General features: G+C 40.3%; 1 protein-coding gene across 1 annotated transcript in view; it reads right to left on the bottom strand.

The window, feature by feature from the left end:
- Positions 1-182: 182 nt before the first annotated feature.
- The window catches only part of fbxo11b (F-box protein 11b), a 29,372-nt gene continuing 8,791 nt past the window's right edge, over positions 183-20,763 (bottom strand). The window contains exons 6-22 of the mRNA XM_072456754.1: positions 18,815-18,898; positions 17,812-17,944; positions 17,601-17,707; positions 15,866-15,977; positions 14,123-14,229; positions 13,900-14,037; positions 13,598-13,815; positions 12,934-13,114; positions 12,062-12,184; positions 10,797-10,882; positions 10,378-10,454; positions 9,994-10,137; positions 6,659-6,769; positions 5,307-5,414; positions 3,109-3,217; positions 2,930-3,028; positions 183-1,212 (exon numbers count right to left, since the gene is read on the bottom strand). Of these exons, the coding sequence (XP_072312855.1) occupies positions 1,083-1,212; positions 2,930-3,028; positions 3,109-3,217; positions 5,307-5,414; positions 6,659-6,769; positions 9,994-10,137; positions 10,378-10,454; positions 10,797-10,882; positions 12,062-12,184; positions 12,934-13,114; positions 13,598-13,815; positions 13,900-14,037; positions 14,123-14,229; positions 15,866-15,977; positions 17,601-17,707; positions 17,812-17,944; positions 18,815-18,898 (2,067 nt within the window). The 3' untranslated portion in view covers positions 183-1,082. The remainder of the gene's footprint in view (positions 1,213-2,929; positions 3,029-3,108; positions 3,218-5,306; positions 5,415-6,658; positions 6,770-9,993; positions 10,138-10,377; positions 10,455-10,796; positions 10,883-12,061; positions 12,185-12,933; positions 13,115-13,597; positions 13,816-13,899; positions 14,038-14,122; positions 14,230-15,865; positions 15,978-17,600; positions 17,708-17,811; positions 17,945-18,814; positions 18,899-20,763) is intronic.

The raw sequence follows: 20,763 nt of genomic DNA, 5'->3' as shown, positions 1-20,763 counted from the left end.
GTTTTTCATGCTGAATTACCAGTTTGTGTGATTCATTGTCTTGAAATGAAGGCAATTGATGTTTTGTTAAAATAAGTTTGCAAAACACGTGTTTGAATGGAACAGAAGCTCAGGATTAAAGCTTTTCTATAATAAACTGACGGTTTTGTCAAATCCACAAACAAATGCTGACACTACACAACTTTAAACTAATAAAGTTTTATTTTCTTAGAAATGGCCAGTTTCCTGTTCTTTTTTGTCTTTCTAAGAAAGTATACCCCTTTTTGAATTCAGCTAGCATCTACATAATGGTTATTGAATACTTCACAATATATTAAGTCTAGATGTTATGGTACATGCATACGATTCAGGCCGCATGAGAGCCACAGTCACCACGATACAGGGGCAGGAGGCAGAGCAGAGTCATGTCCCAGTGAGAGGAGCTGTAGCGCCCCCTGCTGACACCTCTCCCACAAAACACTGACTGCAGGAACACAAATACACACAACATTAACACACGCACACTGTACAACTGCCTTCGACGGAGAGGGCTAGTGTTAAACTCTTTCACAGAAAGAAGTTGACCACTGGGACCACGAGGCTCTGCTTTCACTGTGAGGGGTAAAGGGACGCTAACCGAAGGAAATAATAATATAATTATATAATATAATAAAATAAAAGACATTCAAATACAGTCAGCTTTTCGCTCAAAAATACAAAACTACATGAGAAAAGCATTGAAATAAAACCCATTGATCAAAACATATTTCTTAAAAAAGCCAAGTGCTCTATCACACACGCGACCTTTGACATTTGTCCATTTTCAAAGCCACTCCCCCTCGTGCTGTTGCCTAGTTACACCCGCCGGGCAGCCAATGGGACGGCAGCCGCACCCGGGACCAGGAAGTCTCTGACGACGACTGCAGAAATACTCTTGGAGGAATCTCTTGTGGCCACTGATGCCCCCCCAGGTGGAGTGTGCCAGTACTGCAGCGTGTCGGGCCCTTCAGGAGCTGTCCGTCAGTCTCTCGGGCCCTTTCGCTGTAGCGTTCTGGAGTTTGTGGTGAATTGTTTACGTTGTATTTGATGAGGGACGTGAGGTTCTAGTTGTGTTGTAGCGTGTTGGACTCGATAGGGGGCGCCGAGTCGTACAGAGTGTCCGTGTCGTGCGTGGGCTCTCCGGCCAAAGTGCAGGGGTTTGACAACGTCCCCGCGCCGCAGTCACAAAAAAACCTGCAAGGCAAAACGGGAAAGCGTCAACGGCAGAATTCAAAACGACATCGGAACTTCTGGAGTCACAGCGCCCTCTAGTGGCACGGCGAAGGCTCATTTATGCTCCGCTTTCGCACATAAACGGATCTGTGCGTTTGAAAAAGAGGTGCGGGAAACCAAACGTGGAGGCGCCAACGCAGTTTTTAGCTCGCGTTTGTTGGAAAACGAGGTGACGGAAGTGTTTATTTGATTTGCGACTTGTTTGAGCCGTTTACTATTGCCTCCAGTGGTCAGAACATGTACAGCCATCGCCCACCAGCTCTGAGGAAAAGGACAGGACAACGCAGAGGACGGACGGGACAATGCAGAGGACGGACAGAAGCCTAAATGCGCATTCGTCTCAAAACGTGGAGCCTTTACAAGGTCAGTGTATTTTATTATATTGTTGTAGACGAGTGTGGCAGCTCTGGACGTCACAATATCACATTTTATTGTTTTACGATTGTGGTAAAAAAAATAAAACTTAAATTAAAGATTATCCACATGACCAAAACAATGTGAAATCTTAAAATATGTTTTTGGACATCACAATTCTTCAAGAATGACCAGCTTTATAACGTCAAACTTTCTGAATAATTAAGACAAGTTAATGTGATCAAACCAAATCAAAGATCTGATTACTTTTTAGAAATAAAGATTTAAATTGTGAGAATTTGCTGTTGCTCAAATTCTCATGTGTTTTTTTTTCTACAAGTATGCAATAAATATTCACGATTATTGATAAAGCAAATTATATTGACAGCCTCTGAAACCAAGCACAGTAAAGCCATGACGCTCTGGCTCCCTCTAGTGGCTCTACAGATGATGTCCAGTTCTTTTTAGTATTTCTGGCAAACCGACAAACTCTTTTTCGTAAACATCAAAAGGAATAGATTTTGTGGTTTATTTAATAACTTCTTTTAACAATGTATCTTTTAACAATGTAATAAATGTTGTGTTCGCACCAACGCAACAACCACAAGGCACAGAGTCCTCGTCCTGCACAAGCGTCAGTGTGAAGTCTCCTTTAGCACAGCGTCTGACTGAGTTTACCACCAGGAAGTAAAACAGAATTCATCCGTGCAGACACTGTTCAGAAGTGAGACTATGACTGATGTAAAATGCATGGATTATGTCATGCATTATCAATTTTGTTTCTCATTCAGCAGCTTTTATGAAACAATACATGATTTAAAGGACAAATATAATAAGCCTTACTTGTATTACCATATTAGCATTAGCCTTTAAACATGCTCTTGTGAACCTTTAGTTTGGCATCTCATGTTTTAGAACTAAAAAAGATTATTTTTATAACAAATTAAAATAAATTTGGATCTGCCGTTTCCCACGGGACTAAATGTAATTCCCTGTGCGGCCAGTAGATGGCGCCAACACTCAACTGTTTAAGATAACGAGAACGAGTCTGGCGATGATTTACAGACTTAAAAACAGCAGAGAATATTCTCAGAGCCACATTACAGATGGAGAAAGCGTCAGGTGTGTTTTAGACGCTCGGAGGGGAGGGGACTTTCTCACCAGGATTCATCAAACGAGCGTGGATGAAGCTAAATGCTACTCCAGGCATGTTTTTGATGCAGGAACAATGTTAGAACATGTTTACAAGCTCAAAAAAGTACATTTTGCATCATGTGTGTCCTTTAAGTCGGGTTTTCTAAATAAAAATCCAAAAGTCTCTGACCTATCGTGCCGTATAAACTCTACGTCGTGGCCTTGGTGACACTTTTTAATGCAGTTCACACAGATGGCGTTTCGATCCGTCGTGTTACACGTGTGACACCTGAAAAAACACACACAAATAAACACATTATTTACACAAACACCTCAGTTTGACAAAGCGCGTCAGAATCATGGCGTTACCTGTAGAAGTCGTGCATGGGGTAACTGGTGTAGCTGGAGATTTTGTAGAGACACTGCCCTCGACTTACGGCCTTCTCAATGGCATCTTGGTTATTCAAAATTTTATTATCTGAAACAAGCAAAAAAGCAATTTAGTTTTCATAATCCACAGTTAACCTGTTACCACCCACCTATTTTCGCCCTGTGCACAATGGTTGGACATACCCAAATGGCATTGCTTATTAAAAGAGGATCTTATGTTCCACATGCAAGTGTGATGCATCATTAGAAAGCTTAGGCCTTCTAGTTTCTGCAGATGTGCACATGAACACTGTCAGGGCTTCAGAACTTACACTACAGAGGCCCAAACATAAACAAAACATCCTTTTTTAGTCTCGCCTGAATATTGTCAATTTGTAATGGTCCTGAGCATGACATACTTCATTGTGTGCATATGCTGTTCACTGTACATGATGTTTATCTTGTTGACAACATCTGTGTAAAGTTTCAGATCTCTAGGAACAGGCATTTTGCTGCTGTTGACCTTTTTGTATCAAAAAGTATATTCGGAACAAGTGATCCAAATATGTGCCAACTGTGCCAAACTGTTTTATTACAATTTTAGCTCCTCTATGATCATAAAACATACATTTTGATGTTTTGTAGGCCACTAATAGCAATTATAACTGCTAAAAAAAATATGTGAAAATGTGTAAATATGAGTTTACCCATGAATTTCCCATATAGAGGTTAAAAAATATATATATATATATATATATAATACTTTTATTTTATTTTTGTATTGGTATAATAATACATATATCTAACAAAATGCACGTCCAAAAGGCTAATAAACTCAGAAAACGTTATGCGCAAAATCCTGCCGAGAAATCTGGCTCTTTACAGCCTTCCCTGAGCCTTACGCACGATAATACAGAAGATTCTGTGTCAATAAGCCCTTTGTCCCGCCTATCAGGACAAAGGTCTCCTTATTGGCTAGAATAATATGTCACTCAAAGTCCCTTGCGTGCCTGTTAGCAGAAGCTAAGGGCTAAAAACAAAGATGGACGCGCGCTTCGGAAGCGCCGCATTTTTTTCCTCCGGAGGCTGTAGCAAACAAACCCGGTGACAGAACAATTCGTGGATGGTCTCATTCCGTAGGAAACAGTCTAAGGAAGAGATCGATGTCAAACACTATCGTATAAGTCAAACAGGTCATTTGTTATGGACGGAGAAATGCGGCGGACAAGCGCATTCTCGTCCGGCGAGAAACGAAGAAAAGTTTGTTTACTTGACAATATCTCGAAATCGGATAACTTCAGGAAAAATACAAGTGAATATTGTTTTTCAATGATTCCTTACGGACAGACTGAGTACAAGGATGTACAGAATTAAAGCCGTTTCGTCCGTCATAAACAGCAAACAGGTAGGACATGCGTTTGTAAAAGTTGAGACTTTCTCACAAACTATTGGCAATTGCTTCTTGGGGCATGTTATTCAATGTAAATCAATGACATATTCGTTTTGTTGAGAAAATAAGCTTTAAAATGATCTATGGCTTGCTGGTATTGACCACGGAAATAAAAGTGATGATGTAAGAGAATATTTGAGATATAGAAAATGTTCGCCGGCGGACAGGTGGGTGGTAACAGGTTAATACAAAAAAGGCATAATATTTGCCTTCAATTGTCTGTCATTGGCCTTTAAACAACCTTTGCTTTGGCATCTCATGATTTAGAACTAAAAATAAGGCTTTACTTTGGATTCCCACGCCAGGATTTAACTTTGGGCTCCATCTACTTGTTGCAGGGGAAATTACATATGAAAAAAATGCTAGCTTTCCTCCCACATGCTAATTGACAGCAGAAATGGAAATGATGTCCGGACTTGAAAACAGAGCAGAAGATCTGAGCTCCACGTATGATGTAATAAAAGTGTGTGAATCAGAATGATCAGAGTGATGTTTGACGCTCGGAGGGGAGAGAACTTTCTAAACGCCATTCATCAAACTAGCGTGAATGAAGCTAAATGCTACTCCAGGCATGTTTTTGATGCAGGAACAATCTTAGAACATGGTTAAAAGCTAAAACAGGTCAATTTAGCATATTATGTGTCCTTTAAAAACAAGTTAAATGCATCTCAAAACTGATCGTCATCATCATCGGGTAAAATAAAAGGAGATTTAAAGGACGCCGATGGAGTAATCGTGTGCATTTTACCTTTCATAGTTACGTTGACTCCTGAGGCGAGAAAAAGCCCCCCAAATCTATTGTTGAAGATCTGGTTTCCCTCCAGCGTGGCAGTGGCGTGGTTTGTGATCTCAATACCTGGATAAAACATGAAAATATTCAATGAAAGATCAATAGTCGGTCAATATTTCATTTCCCCAAGTCTAGAACAAGACTCAACCAGGACGTCTAAAGCATGTCACGCTTTAAAAGTCATTTATGAAGGTTCAAACTATGCATCATGTTACGGATAGTTCTGTGGAGTCTAAATAAAAGTAAACAGAAGGGACAAGTAACAAGACCCAATAAAGTTTGTATTTAATGCATCTCTTTTCAGTCAAAGAGCCTCATATCAGACCCATATACAAACTCCATGACCACGAGGACAAGTCTAGTCCTTTGTCCATATTGAAAAAGCTCAATAAACACACTGAAATATGATAAACACACTGAAATATGATAAACACACTGAAATATGATAAACACACTGAAATATGATAAACACACTGAAATAAAACATGATTCAGATGGTTAAAGGTGCACTATGGACCTGGAATGTATGTATCTAAGAGGATTATTCTCTCTTTCAATGAAAACGCTTGTTACTGAATAAAAAAATGCACAACAGACGCATTTAACGTTGCGCTGTGGAACATTCCAGGCAAAGCAATGACATCTCCACGGAAACCAGCAGCCGATGAACCCACCAGGAAAATTACACAGTGCTGGGTTAAGTACAGTTCAGGGTCGCGACAAACAGTTATTTCAGTATTTCGCAAGTGGAAGTTGAACTATGGCAACTGAAGGCTTCTAAAGACAGAATATACCGTACTTTCTGGACTATAAGTCGCACTGGAGTATAAGTCGCACCAGCCAAAAAATGCACAGAGAAGAAAAAAACATATATAAGTCGCACTGGAGTATGAAATGCGGTTGCAAGTGTGAAAATAACAAACAATATCACACATAAGTCGCTCCAGAGTATAAGTATAAATATAAGTATGTAAGTATAAATACAAGTATAAGTCGCACCACGGCCAAAACTATGAAAAAAGGTGCGACTTATAGTCCAGAAAATACGGTACATGAATAAAAGTGTTAAAACGGTCTTTGTGATGACATTCTTTTGGTGTTTTATATAATCCAATAATCGTGATCAGGATTATTCAAATATGATCATCAACTAGTCGCAAGAAAATGATTCAAATTAATCGTTGCAGCTCAAGCCTGACGTTGTGGGATAAAAGTAAAACGTACAAACCCACAACATTATGACCAGAGCCGAACGGATATTGAAAAGCTTGAAGTCACTGAAAAAGCACCGTTTGTTAAGCGAAACAAACCTGCGGCGAATCCGTCGAAGATGCGGTTCTTGCGGAGGATGGGGTGGCTGTTGGTGCTGATGAGGACGCCGGCCTGAGCGTTCCGGAAGATGTCGTTCTCCTCGAGCAAACCTGAGCACAAAGCCATTTAGACACTGAGCACGGTTTGTTGAAAAAGCCGGGTTCGAGTTTGCGTTTAGCTCGTCGCGCCGCATTTTTATCGCGAGCGATGGCGATGTGCAGCGAGCGCTTTGGTGTGTCTCTTTTGCGCTAAAACACGAGCGATAAGACGACGGAGGGAACCTATGAATGGCATTCACGTTGTATTTGATAAAACACCATTTTGAGTACTTTTAACCATTTCAAAAGTATTTTCTGTCGCTCTGAAACGTGTGAATATGGAAACGAGATGCTGCGAGTGACTGCGTAATGCACGGCCATATTCTGTACAGTTGCCATGACGATGACTCCAAAAGATCCAGAAAAGTCGCAACTTTGAAGAAAACGACAGAGGAATTCCAAAAGCCAAGAATCAGACAAATTTTACGTAACAAAAATCGGACAAAAAAAGTGAAATGTTGCCGTAAAACTGAAAAAAGTCAGTGGAAAAATGAAAAACTAATAGTGACGTCACTCGATGGTTATCCTTCCACTGCAGAATGTTCCAGTGAGCATCGTCATGGCAATAATTCAGAAGCTCAAAATCCTTCTGCAACAAACACAGATTTATGAGTTTTGGGTCTTTTAATCCGTCTTTCATCATTTTAAATCGTACTTTTATGTCTGGGATGGATTGTGTCTGAATGTCTGATCTGGTGAAAATGTCTAATATTACACCTCTGATGCGTCAAATATCACTGTCAATGCAAATGTAACTCATAATTATATAGTAAATAAAGGATTGCGGCAATTGTTTTTGTTAAATTTATTGGAATATGGGAAACAGAAATGAGGGAAAACCTTATTCAATCCAGAAACACAATAAAAAACAAAACATTTATTTACATCAGAAATATTCGTAGAAAAAGATTCAGTGGTAGTCATAATACAATCATGATAAGTTTAGAGTATTTTTCTTAAAATAAATTGTTTTGGTGTAATTCCTCATTCGTCCAGGAGGGGCAGATTGTAGAAACATCTTCAGTTGTCATCTGGACACCGTTTTAGAAAAGCAAAAGCTGTTTTTTAAAAAACAGTGTCCGGATGACAACAACTGAAGCCGTTTCTACAATTAAATGTCGCATCACTTCCATCTATCGAACGGGCTGGGACTGGGACTCGTGGTGGGTTTAAGCGACTTTCGCTGCGACCACGGCATCGGCTTTTCCATCTTTACATCCTCCGTCTGTCCCATCTCCCCGACATAGTTCACCTGGCTCTGCTCGGGCCTCAAGACCACGTTGGAGGCGTCCATCCTCCACTTGTTCCTCTCATCCTGGTGGAGCATCTTGAGCTGACCTTGAAGCAAACCGTTTTCATCCCGGAGCTTCTTTATTTCAGTCTGGCTCTCGCGCTCTGACTCCTGGATGTAGCGTTTGAGATTGTTGTGTTCTGAAATGTACTTGTTTATCGCCATCTTGCCCCGTTGGATTTCCCCCACGGCCGCTTTGTGGACGCCCTGGTAGAACAGCTTCTCCTCCTGCTCGTTGTGAAGCCGCTCCAGGACCTCTTTGTACTCGTCCATGTAAACGATCTTCTCCCCCAGGCTCTTCCACTTGGCCACGCAGGCCTCCATGTTCGCCACCACCAGCTTCAGTTGCTGATTATCGCAGACAAAGTAGTTATTGGACGTTCTCAAATAGGAAACTTCCTCCAGCTTCTCGCGGTAGTTCCCGAGAAGCTCGTTATACGTCTCCTTCAGGCTAGAGAGTTCCTGGCGAAGCCTCTCGATTTCCGCACGGCTTTCGTCGCGCCCTCGCTGGTCGGCGCCGCTGGTGGTGGGCTCGCACTGGCAGCCCTGGCTCACGTTCCTCTTCTCGACGGGACCGGCGGCGTGGTCCTCCTCGGTTTGCGTCTCGGCGGCCTCCACTTCCTTCTCGAAAACATGCCTGACCGCGTCGGACGAGACCCTCGCCGCGTTCCCCTCGTCTCGGAGTCGCTGCCCGAGCCGTCGGTCGTCCTCCTCGTTTTCCTGTATGTTTGCGCTCGCCGCCTCGACCTTAGCCGCTCTCTCCAGGGCGGCCTCCAGTTCCGATTTGGCGGCCGCGTCGGGCACCATGTTTTTCTCGCCCCGCCCGGCCGCTCAAGTCTTTCTTCGTTGACGCCGACGCGCAGTCGTAGAACGTGAATTGTACGCGACGCTGGGTGAGCCGTCCTCTTCTCTGACGCTCATTGGGTTTGTTCCTCAAAATCCCATCGAATACTGATGTGTTGTTGTTGTTTTTAATGGCGGCCGGCAGCCAAAAGGTGCATTTACCGCCAGCATTGACACCACGCTGCTGTTGTTGTTGTTGTTTTATGGCGGTTGGCATCCAATTGTTGCATTACCGCCAGACTTTATTCCTCAGACTTTTCGTAGTTGTTTTAACGCTGATGTAACATACACGTGCGCTAATCTTAGACGTCGCCGCTTTGAAGAAGCCGATTTTACGCGGTAACTTCTTTATTACACCGTCAAAGTGGTTCCTTATGTTGCCACGGCGATGGATTAAAAAAAATTGTGTAGTAAATCCGTGATGTTGTTCTAATTCATAGGTTTCAGGGAAGGAAAGAGAAGAACTACTAGAGAAGAAGAATCGAAAGTCTAGAGAGGCCAGACGTAGAACTACAGTAGGTGTCGGTATTGTAACACTTGGACACCAACCGCCATAAAGCACCAAAGAAGAAGGAACGTTGCCATAGTGACTAACAATTCAACTGTCCCAGGACTTTGTACAAGGCTCTCTTACATTATGTTACACATTAATCTGAATTTCTTTCATTTTTTTGAAATATGTACATGTATCAGAACAAGTCCCCACCACAAAAAGCACAAATATTATGCATTATTTATATTAGTGGCCTTTAAACGTGCTCTTGAGTAACTTTACTTGTTTAAAATAGAAGAACTGACCCTAAGGCACGCCAAGAAAACGTTGGTGAAAGAGTAGAGAGGCAAAAGTCCATTTCGCACAACAAGTGTCCTTTAAGACTCTAAGTTTATGATTGTCCAGGTGAATGTCGCTTCTTTTCCCAAAATGTTCAATTGTACGGCATAAACGGATCGCTTTTTATTCAAATACCGGTGCATTTATTGCCAAAATTGCCCCTTTTCAATCATTTAAACCCTCATTTATCCCTTTGGTAAATGATCTGCTTGCCCCTCTTAACCTAGTACCACTTTAACGCAGTCATACGCCTCTCAACGCGTCCTGTACCTCTGCCTCCGTTGAAGATGCAGATGCCTCCGTCTCGCCCGTCGTGGATCTTGTTCCTCCTCAGGGTGGGATTACTGTCGGTCTTTATCCAGACTCCGGCCATGGCGTTGTCGAAGATCTCATTGTCTTCGATGAAGCCCAAACCTGGAACATTTGAAAAGACGTCAAATAAGAAAAGAGTGAACACATAAAGGCAGCATTGTAAATAGGAATATGGGCAAACTAATCTCAATGAGAGTCAGTGATTTTTCTGTTTGGGCTGGTTCGAGGTCATTTCTGATTGTTTTTTAATAAAATATCTACCAATGTATAGGTAATATGTGTATTTATTTACAAGAGAAAGAGTGTAAACCAGCTTTAACAGTGAATATAGACGATTCCCACCTGAGTTATAGACCAAAATCCCTCCGTTTTGTCCTCCCCAGATCTTGTTGCGTCGAATCTTTGGGTTGCTTCCCGTCCTGTGAATGGAAAAAAACATCAAATAAGACGTTTCAAATGTTTACGAGTCGGAGTTAGGCTCGATAGGTCAGAAAACACTGGAAAATTATTTGAATTGCATGTGCTAAAGCGGAAAGAACTGGTTTAACTGACAATACGGCTTCAGAAACACAGTGGAATTGACGTTTCGATAACAGTATGCTCGCAAAGTATCTGTTCACTTAGCCACGTTCACCACATACATGTAAATAACGTTAAATGACAAAAGCGTTACATGAGTTCCACAGTGTTGCTTTATCGTTATCCACGGTAACGGAGTCTGGGTGGCAGATCTTTAGTGCTGAGGATGTTTCCACCTTTACCTTATTTGGACTCCGGAATACATGTGATTGTAGATGTCGTTGTCTTCCAATACTCCATGTCCGTTGTCATAGAAATACACGCCAACCTAAAACGAGACACGAGCTGTGAGACCAAAACCTTCACGTATATGTCTCAGTTTTGTACTTTTCAGGTTTATTTAAAAGCCTTTTCTCCTTCAAGTCTACGAGGATTTATAGTAATGGTTTATTTTTACACCGAATGCTTATTTTAGCGGTCAAACAATTATTTGCATTGCGTTTTTTGTTCAATTTACCTCATTTAGAAATATTAAAATATTCTAACCGGAGGCTTCAGGACTGATACTATTTACAAACTGAATACATTAGACATCACAGTATTTATCATTGTCCTGTTGTTTTTGATGAAATAATGGGGCAGGCAAACGGCACGAGAAAGAGTCTTATAATTTAGAATGATTAAATAGTCACACAAAATGACAGAAAATGCTCCGACGATCAAGGACTGGACCGACATACTGGACATTCGCATCATGGAAAAAGTTACAATCGGACTTAATGTGAAAATGGACAAATTGTATAAGACTTTGGACTAAATGGGACGTTTTCTTTGGGTTTGTCTGCCTCGATTTTGTCTCTTTTTTAAATGTTTAATTATTTTTATTTTTATTTGCTGGATGCCTACTGTTTTTTACTCGTCATTTCTCTCTCTGGTCTTGTTTTCTTTTTGCCCAGTGATTTTTATATGTTGCTAGATTAAAAAAATATTTCAGTAGATGATAAATTGCGATTAGTGCATGTCTGCAGTTTCCACGCTTTAGTGCTGTGGCTTTGTTCACTTTACTCCGGCTGTAAAGTATTTCTCAGTGACTGTTTTCTTATTTTTCAATTTAAATGTTTAAAAAAATAAAAATAAAAAAGAAATTAAAGAACATGTAAAAATACAAATAGAAAAAGAAAAAAGCAGCACACATCCAACAAATAAAATAAAAAATAAAATCATGGCCTAGAGAACACTAAAAAAACATCCCATTTTGCTCAAAGTTTGTCAAATTTGTCCATTTTCAATTGAAGTCCAACTGACTTTAACGGACACGGAAAAAAATACATAGTCCAGTCCTTGATTGTTTGTGACTTTTGTGTCATCCAATTTTTTGTGAGGGCCTTCTTCGCGGCTGCCAGGAGAACGCTCCATAGACAGCTGCAGGTTGTTTCCATGGCAGCAGTCCTGAGGCCCAAACACACCGTCCTGAACTCCATTGGGATGCGAGTGCGAGTGTTTTCACCTGCTTTCCGCTGTGGATTCGGTTCTTGCGCAGGACTGGAGTGCTCCCGGTCGTCACCCACACTCCCGCTAATGTGTTACTGTAAACCTCGTTCTCCTCGATCACGCCTTGGCCTTTTTCGTGCTGGAACAAAGATTAAAAAATTGTAAACACGCCACGGTTAATGTACGGCTCAACCCGAAGTCAATGCGTGATATACGAGTAGCTAAACCTTCTCAATAAATGACAGAGGAACCTTTTGAAACTCAATTTACAAGTCTTTAGGAGTCTTGAAAGTACTACGCGTTAAAACATTTTTTGTTAAGACATTTTTTCTTTGCGTATCAATTGAATGTGTCGTAAATCTGAAAAAAATGTCATTCCTTGAGTAGACATGTGAATAGGGAATGTAGACTTTGTATTTGAATAAAGTACATCTGTGTCTCCAGATATGAGGTTAACAAGTTCAAATCAAATACATCTTTTACTGAGGAGAATAAATCTAAATAAAATAGTGAATTAATTGTACACGATGGTCAAGTTATGGATGCTTTTGTTTTATTTGTTTTCATTCAGAAAAGCGGTCTCACTTCGGGTTGCCAGATAACACAACTAAAAATGAAAATCCATCTAAATTACACAATGGTTTCACAAATATTAACCGCCAATAACACCTTTATTTAGTTTAAAATTACGGTCTAAAAATGCATCTGTAATTTTTTCTTCCAAAACTGCAACTCATATAATGTAAACCTATCATGAATATTTTAATAGTTTATAAGTAATAATTAGAAAACCATAAACGCCCGTCATTTGCACGTTTACTTGAGCACAGTCGCTGGATCTCTGCTACAGCTGAAGGTCGCCAGAGAAGAGCCCCGCCCTGGACGTACCACGTAGATGCCGCCATGTTGTCCGTCGTGGATCTTGTTGTGCCGGACGATGGGGCAACTATTGGTTCGGATCTGGATTCCCGCCAGAGCGTTGCCGTAGATATCGTTGCTCTCTATTAAGCCCCGCCCGTCCCCGAAGATGTACACGCCGCCTTGGTTTCCGTTGAAAATTGCATTCGCCCTGAAACGACGACGATAACAAGACTTTAAGCATCATTTTGGACGACCGTTTTGAGTCAGTCAACGTTTAAGTCCAAGTTACAAACCAAACTACCGTATTTTCCGGACTATAAGTCACACCTTTTTTCATAGTTTGACCGACTTATACTCGACTTACTCCAAAGTGACTTAAATGTGATATTTTTAACTCGTTATTTTCACACTGACAACCACAAGAGGGCGCTCTAGGCTCTAAGCGACGCAGAAGAAGAATCTGCACTTCCTCTTCCTCTGGAGTTTGTGGAGTTGTTTAGAAGTGACACAGAGGAAGAAGAATTCAATGGATTTAGTGATTTGGGGTAAAACTGATGCTTTGGTAAACTTGTTAGCATCCTACTTGTTAGCGTCATGTAGCTGAAGGTGTTACGCTAGCATTCGTTGCATTTTTGGCTGGTGCGACTTATAATCCGGAAAATACGGTACGTCAACAAAGAAAGGCCTTTACCGTATCGTGGGGTCACTATTCGACGTGATCCAGACTCCGGCAAAGTTATTGGCATAAATTTTGTTTTCTATAAACTGCCCGCGGCCCTTCTCGTGGACGTAGATGCCCCCCGTTTGCCCGTGGTGGATCTCGCACCTCACCACGGTCGGGTTGGCGTACGCTTTCACCTCGAAACCCGCGATTCGATTTCTGTGGATGTTGCAGTTCTCAAAATAGCCCTGCGAAGAGACGAGGCGTTAAAGGTCAGTCCTCGGCGCCGCGATGCAGATGCGCGGAAGCCGCCGAGGGTCGTAAGTCCTTACCATCCCGTGGTCGAACGTGAAGACCCCGACATCGCGCCCGTGGTGGATGTGGTTACGTCTGATGATGGGATTCCCGTGGTTTTTCACCCAGATTCCAGCTAACGCGTTGTTGCTAATTTCATTGTCTTCGTAAATGCCCTAAAACAAGACACGGGAACAACAAATGGTCATTTTATTTCAACTTTAAAATGTGATGTATGTGTATGAAAGGATGCGTTAATACCTGTGCGTGGTCGGTGATGTAGAGTCCTACGTTTTCACAGTCGCTGATGTTGCAGTGTTTGATGGTGGGACAGGCTCCTTGACCGCTCACGCACACCGCTGAGCCCACTGAACAGAAGGAACGAGATTAGCTCACATTTAGTCGGCTGGGCTAAATTTAATACGTCGTTTTTTTCCTTGACGCAAGACAGATGTCAATCCAATAGTTTTCTGTTTGTTTTTTAACTTTTGAACATGTCTTTAAATGTTTTAGTCTGTAAAATGAATCATAAAAGTAGAGAAATATCCCCATACACCCTATTTGAAAGTTTACAACCTGCTCATGTTGTGCCTTTTTTTCCTTCTTTTCAACTATAAACAATATATTCGACATTCCAATTTTGCATATCTTCATAACAACATTCACAATAGTGAGTCCTGCAATGCGTTCTGACTCTCCCCAGCCCTGCACCACCATCTAGTTTTTACAACCTGCCCCGCGTCTATTAAAAAGGCTGTGTAGTGAAATACAGTGAAAAAGTTCCTGAAAGCACTAAACTGGTGACAGAATGTATTTGCACCTGAGCAAAAATTCATTTTAACAAATGAATTAAGGCTAATAATCATTTTTAGATTAACTGGGAGTTTGCCTCTTTCAATTGCATCCATCTCTCTCTTCATGCATAACACAACCCACGCATCACTAATTAATATTAACCAACTACACAATCAACGAACAAGACCATAAGTGATTTAAATGGACAGTTTCTTCCTTTGGTTTAAAAGTGGATTTGAACCAGGCCAAATAGTATGAGTCAGTCCAATAATAAACCAACAGAAATTCTAAGAGATACTGAACACTATATTCAAAATGATCCTGACACAGTGTGATGAATGCATTTACCAGGAGTGAGTCTGCAGCTTATCACTTCCACAGTCTTATGTTTACATTTTATACCGTTTTGGCTTATGTACCCCTAAGGACAGTTGCAGCAACGGGACGAATTATTCAAAAAGACACACTTTGCATTATTTGTGTTGTTATTGGCCTTTAAACAAGCTCTTCATAACCTCTGCCTTGGCATCTCAGGGTTTAAGACATTTTAATAAGGCCTTTTTAAAGCTGCGCTCCCCGTCCTGGATCTGGTGTTAGCGCGACATTTACTATGAGCAGAGGGAGCTACCTTTGAAGAGAAAAATAAACTAGCGTTAACAACCTTTAGTGACGTGAACAAGATTTAAGTGAAAAATGCTCATAACGAGTCTGGGGATGATTTGGAGACCTCGACATCTCAAGCTTTGATGTCACAAATCTGGGGCATTTGAAAACAAGTGGCTCAGAGGAGGAGCCGAGAAGACTATGGTTATAATGTGCTTAAAAGTTCAAAAGAGTCACGTTTTGCTTAATACGTGGTCTTTATTCAAACCAATAACCACTCATTGCGCCGCTAATTTTTTGCACTAATCTGACCAACAGTAAATGATGTATATATTCAGAACAAGTCTATTTTTATTTTGTCCTTTTTGATATATTTTGCTACCATTATTATTCACTGTTGCACCTTAATACCAAAGCAAGTATATTTCTGGATTCAGTTCACTGACTATGGCAATAAAACCCTTTCAGATTCTGATTAAACGTTCATGAATCAACTGAAATACAACTCTGAGTGATCTTCTGAGGAGGAAAAACGTAACATACGTCTTGTTTGATGGGTTCAGACAGTATATGTGCACGTAAACCCAGCCCCCGTCCCGTCGTTACCTGTGCAGGTGGAGCGGATGATGCAGTGGTCGATGTTGGGGCTGCAGTTCACCGTGATCTCCAGACAGTGGTGCGCGTTGTGGTGCTGCGCAGACTTGTCGTCGGGGTTAAACTGTGGACACAAGGGGGCAGCACCGAGTTAGAGTCAGTGTTTATACAGTACCGACGACCTCTGAGGAATTCTGACGCCTTTCCAGAAACAAAAGGCTAAACAAACTAAATTCATATCACTTTTTTAATTGAACGACAACATTTTGCATTAAAACACTCAATTTAAATGTATACATATATTTTTTTAAACGTTTTTTTTAAAAACATGACTAAAAAATGTATTAAAAAAAATATGAGATAAAAAAATAAAAAGCTTTCATACAAATATAATTAATCAGATGTACAGTTAAAATTAACTATGTAAATAAAATCTAGGACTGTTACAACAAAAGTAAAAGGCTAAATAAACTAAATTCTTACTATCATTTTTGGAATATCATGTTGTTATTTGAAAGAAATTTTGCATTAAAACGATTTCTTTGGACGTTTCAAAAATATGACAAAAATGTATAAAAAGATAAAAAAAAAAACACAAATATATAAATAGAATTAAACAGTTAAAATTACCTTTGTAAATAAAGGCAATCTAGGACTGTTTTGATCCAATTCCAATGGCAATCATAAGACAAAAGTTTTAAAAGTGCTACAGTGACTTCAAAAGGGTCAGTTTTCAACATTTACATAATCTTGTTAGAGCATTAGAGAACAGAGCAGGGAAAAGAATAGCTTTATACAAACAAGCTCGCATGAAGAAATGGATATGTAAATATGTCGTATGAAATGGCAGAGCAGAAATGAGCCATTGTGTAGCTTCTGTTCCTAAAAACACAACAGAACATTAAAACGCGGCTGTAGCGTGGCTAAAAGCTCAACCAGATTTATTCAAACCTATTCATGGATTTAAAGTCATTTGATTTAAAGCTGTATTACCCAACTTTTCTCCTGTGAGTAAAGATAAAGGCACTGCTCAAATGATCTTTTATTGAATAAGTTGATATGTAAATACTGTGACAGGCCTCGATAGGAATGAGACAATTTTTCTTACTTCAAGTTTAAAATAAAATGTTGACATAAGTTGAATAATTTGGTTGTTTCTATTCATTTACATCAATTTAAAAAGGTTTTCAGTTACTGCATTAAACTTCTCCAATGTATTACTTATAACGTCTGTGCTTTTAAATGCAGCTTTGCTAAAGGAATTTCTTGAATTTCCCTTTTAAATGTGTGAATGTTTTATCATTTGTGCTGCAACTTTTTCACATTGAACCAGGTCAATGGGTTTTACTTGATTAAATAAAGGTTAACAAATCAAGTAAATTGCTTTTTCTTATAAATAGTTCTTGCAGCTAGTATTTTGTGGATGTTGTTGTTTTTTGATCAAATATTTGGTGTGTGTTTCTAAGTGTTTGTGTGACAGAGATTTAGAGTAACTGTTTTTGTATTTGGAAGACAAAGTACACTGAATTTTAAAATAACGAACACAATCTTTAACATTTTCTCTACAATTGTTGCCTTTTCCACATCAGTTTGGCCTTTTTTTGCACACTATTCCTTGTCAAAACTTGCACAGGCACGAACAATCAGAAAGAAATCAGATTTAACGCTTTACTTGACATTAAAAATACTCCAGATCAAGATCAGATTCACCCAAACACAGCCAGTGTAAACACAGCTCGTCACTCACCCTAATGGTCATGTATCCTACGTAGGCGTCTTCCGAACCTTCCATAAAAACAAAGGTTGAATCTCTAGTATTTTCTATCACCACTTTGTCCGCCACTTTCCCGGGAGCTGAAAAGAACAGAGTGAACGGTTAGACGTTTTGCACGCGGGGAAACGGGCCGATAACTGGATTTTTTATATTGAACGCGGTAAATAACGGCGATAATTCTGACCCGCTCCGATCATGGTGATGGGAGACTCGATGTAAATCCACTCGTCTGTGTAGATCCCGGAGTGAACGAAGATCAAGCCGTCGAAGTGGGCTTCCTGCACGCCGCCCAGAGCGTCCTCGATGGTGTCGTAGTACTGCAAAAGACCCAGAACACACTTGTATCGAGGCGTCTTACACTTTATGCGCTGTAAAAAGGCGCGCCGTCTTGCTTTTCTGACAAGTGCTGCTAAGATTTGTGATTTATGTTCTCAAATCTAGATTCAATTCAGTTCAGGAGCATTAACTAACGGAATTTAACATGAACAATGGGGCTGACAGGTGTGTAATTGTGCAAGATTTTATGTTTTTATTGAAGAATTCTGTTAAAAGTAGGGTTGTCACGATAAAAATGACAATGAAATATAAAAAAGTGAGTAATAATTTAATTTTTTGTTACCAATGAAATTTCCCCATGTGAGATGATAAAGGAATATCTTATCTTATTATTGTGAGAAGAAATATCACGATTTTATTCACATCAATTCAATTATTCAATGTATATATTATTGCAGCATGACCAAACCACAGTGAAACCCTCTATTTCCTTTCATTGACATGTTACTCGTCATTCGTTGCAAGATTTATGATAAACCTGAATGAAAAAGTACTTAAATTGCCCCATAAACCGCCTGATTAAAAATAACTTTACACGTATTAGTCATGCGCGTTGATTAAACTGACTCATTGTTGCTGCCTACGATTCTTGTAATATTTTACTTTTTACAAATACATTGCGACCTGACAAATAAACAGAACGACCTTGACATCAGTTCAAACGTCACATTTTTAAACCTGTCGAGGAGCCTTCACATTTGACTGTTTGACCCAAAGTATTACAAGAATCACAAGCATTTCAGAACATATATTTGCAGACGGTTTACAGGTTTAGCAGGTTGCACACATACATAGTGACCTACATAGTTACAGTCTCGATCATTCAAACTGCCATTGATCGTGCCACTCACCAGCATGTTTTCCCGGCCCTTGTACCTGGCGGGGTTACTGTAGAAGTGCTCTGCGAAGCCCGGTTTGACGTGGGCTCCTTTGTACTGCGAACGCACACGACGACACAACAATTAGATTACATTAAAGTGGACATGTTACGCATTCATGTGGCTTTAATTTGCTTTTAAACATGCTCTTGGCCACTTTGGGAAAAGCATTTTGCATTTTCTAACTTGGAGTAAATAAAGCACTTAGGCAACGTGACTGTCATGCTAACAGAGCTGAGCGTTCGTTGTGAAATAAACCTGAGCACAGAAAGAGTCCGGTGTAAAAAAATACAGTAAAAAATACCTCCTTCTGTATGTAAGACTGTATTTTTCTACTTTTAACATATCTTTTAACTATCTGGGGAAAATTGAAACAGAGTCATTTGTGAGAGTCAGAAGATGGCCTTGTAAAGAAGATTGCGTTATTTTCCGGACAACAAGTTGCACCTTTTTTCATAGTTTTGGCCGGGGTTCAACTTACTTATATTTATAATTATATACTTGTACTCCGGAGCGACATATATGTGATGTTATTTTCACACCGCATTTCATACTCCAGTGCAACTTATATGTTTTTTTTCTTCTCTATTATGCATTTTTTTGTGTATATATGTACATATGTAAAACTGTCACTGATAGATCAACCGGCCTTGAAAAAGAAAATTACGCAACTTAAGCATCTAGAACCTTTACGATTTGATAATTGCGACTATTCAAATTGTGATTTCGATTCGACTGCGATAATTCTTGTGGTTTTGCGTCAGACGGACAAAAGCAAAACAATAAACCTCCTCGAACTCCTGTCTTTTTTGTCTGGTGGTTATTCCGCCTCCTTTGTGTTGGTGGGGAAGTGTTAAAACGGGCAGGTGTTGCTTAATTGGAGCCTAAGTCGTTCACTTCAGGCAGCGCTTTTCAAACTCGGGACACAATGGAGGGAAACAAAAGACAACAAATACAAAAGTGGACTCTAACCAGCTGCTAGGAATGTCAGGACTGTGATTCACTTTATAATGAAGTGATTATAGAAAACGAAAAGTCCACCTTAACTAGAGATGTCAAAATGATGCATATCCGAATACTAATCTACACCAAAACTAGAATTGAAACTACTCATTCTAACAAGCATCAACACTGAAATAACTATGTACAAAACACCTTTACTGAATTGTTTTAGGATGAGCTTGTGATACATCAGAACTAGAACAAGACCAAATTACCAAAATTCAGGCCAAGCTAAAGATGATGCTAATATTTTGAGCTGAAAATGTAATGTGTTACTTTAAATGTAGTTAGGCCCTGCATTACCGGCACTGCCCTAACTTGGTTAAAGTCCTCTCTGGAGGACAGGAAGTACTTTGTTGAAATCAGTAGCTGTGTCTCAGACCACATGACCCTGACCTGTGGTGTGCCAAGGGTCAGTCCTGGGACACCTTCTGTTCAACCTCTACATGCTGCCGTTAGGTCAGCTGATACGCTGAGGAAATGTGTCCTATCACAATTGTGCAGACGAGTCAGATCTGTTTCACTGTCGGCAGGTGACTATGGACCAGTGGAGTCACTGCATCCAACAGATCAGTTTGTGGATGCAAAACTTTCTCCAGCTGATCTCAGACCAGACTGAAATCATCGTTTTTGTCCCAAAGAAACAAAGAGAAAGTGTTAGCGTCACCTCCAGAGTATCGCTCTAAAACCTACAAACAAAGTTAAAAATCTGGGGGTAATAATGGACTCAGACTTGAACTTTAACAGCCACGTCAAAATGCTGCTGCTCGGGTCCTGACAAGAACCAGGAAGTACCATCACATTAGTCCTGTTCTCAGGTCTCTGCACTGCCCCCTGTGGCTCAGAGATTAGACTTTAAAGCATGGATCGGCCTCCTGCTGGTGCCCCACTTAGAAATGTAAAAAGTTGTTAAAGTATCA

Source organism: Eucyclogobius newberryi, unplaced genomic scaffold (assembly GCF_026437365.1).
Source record: "Eucyclogobius newberryi isolate DKJ021-1_F unplaced genomic scaffold, fEucNew1.0.hap1 SCAF_20, whole genome shotgun sequence".
In the NCBI taxonomy this organism is placed as follows: domain Eukaryota; kingdom Metazoa; phylum Chordata; class Actinopteri; order Gobiiformes; family Gobiidae; genus Eucyclogobius; species Eucyclogobius newberryi.
The sequence above is the reverse complement of the archived record's forward strand: the minus strand, read 5'-3'. Positions and strand labels throughout refer to the sequence as shown.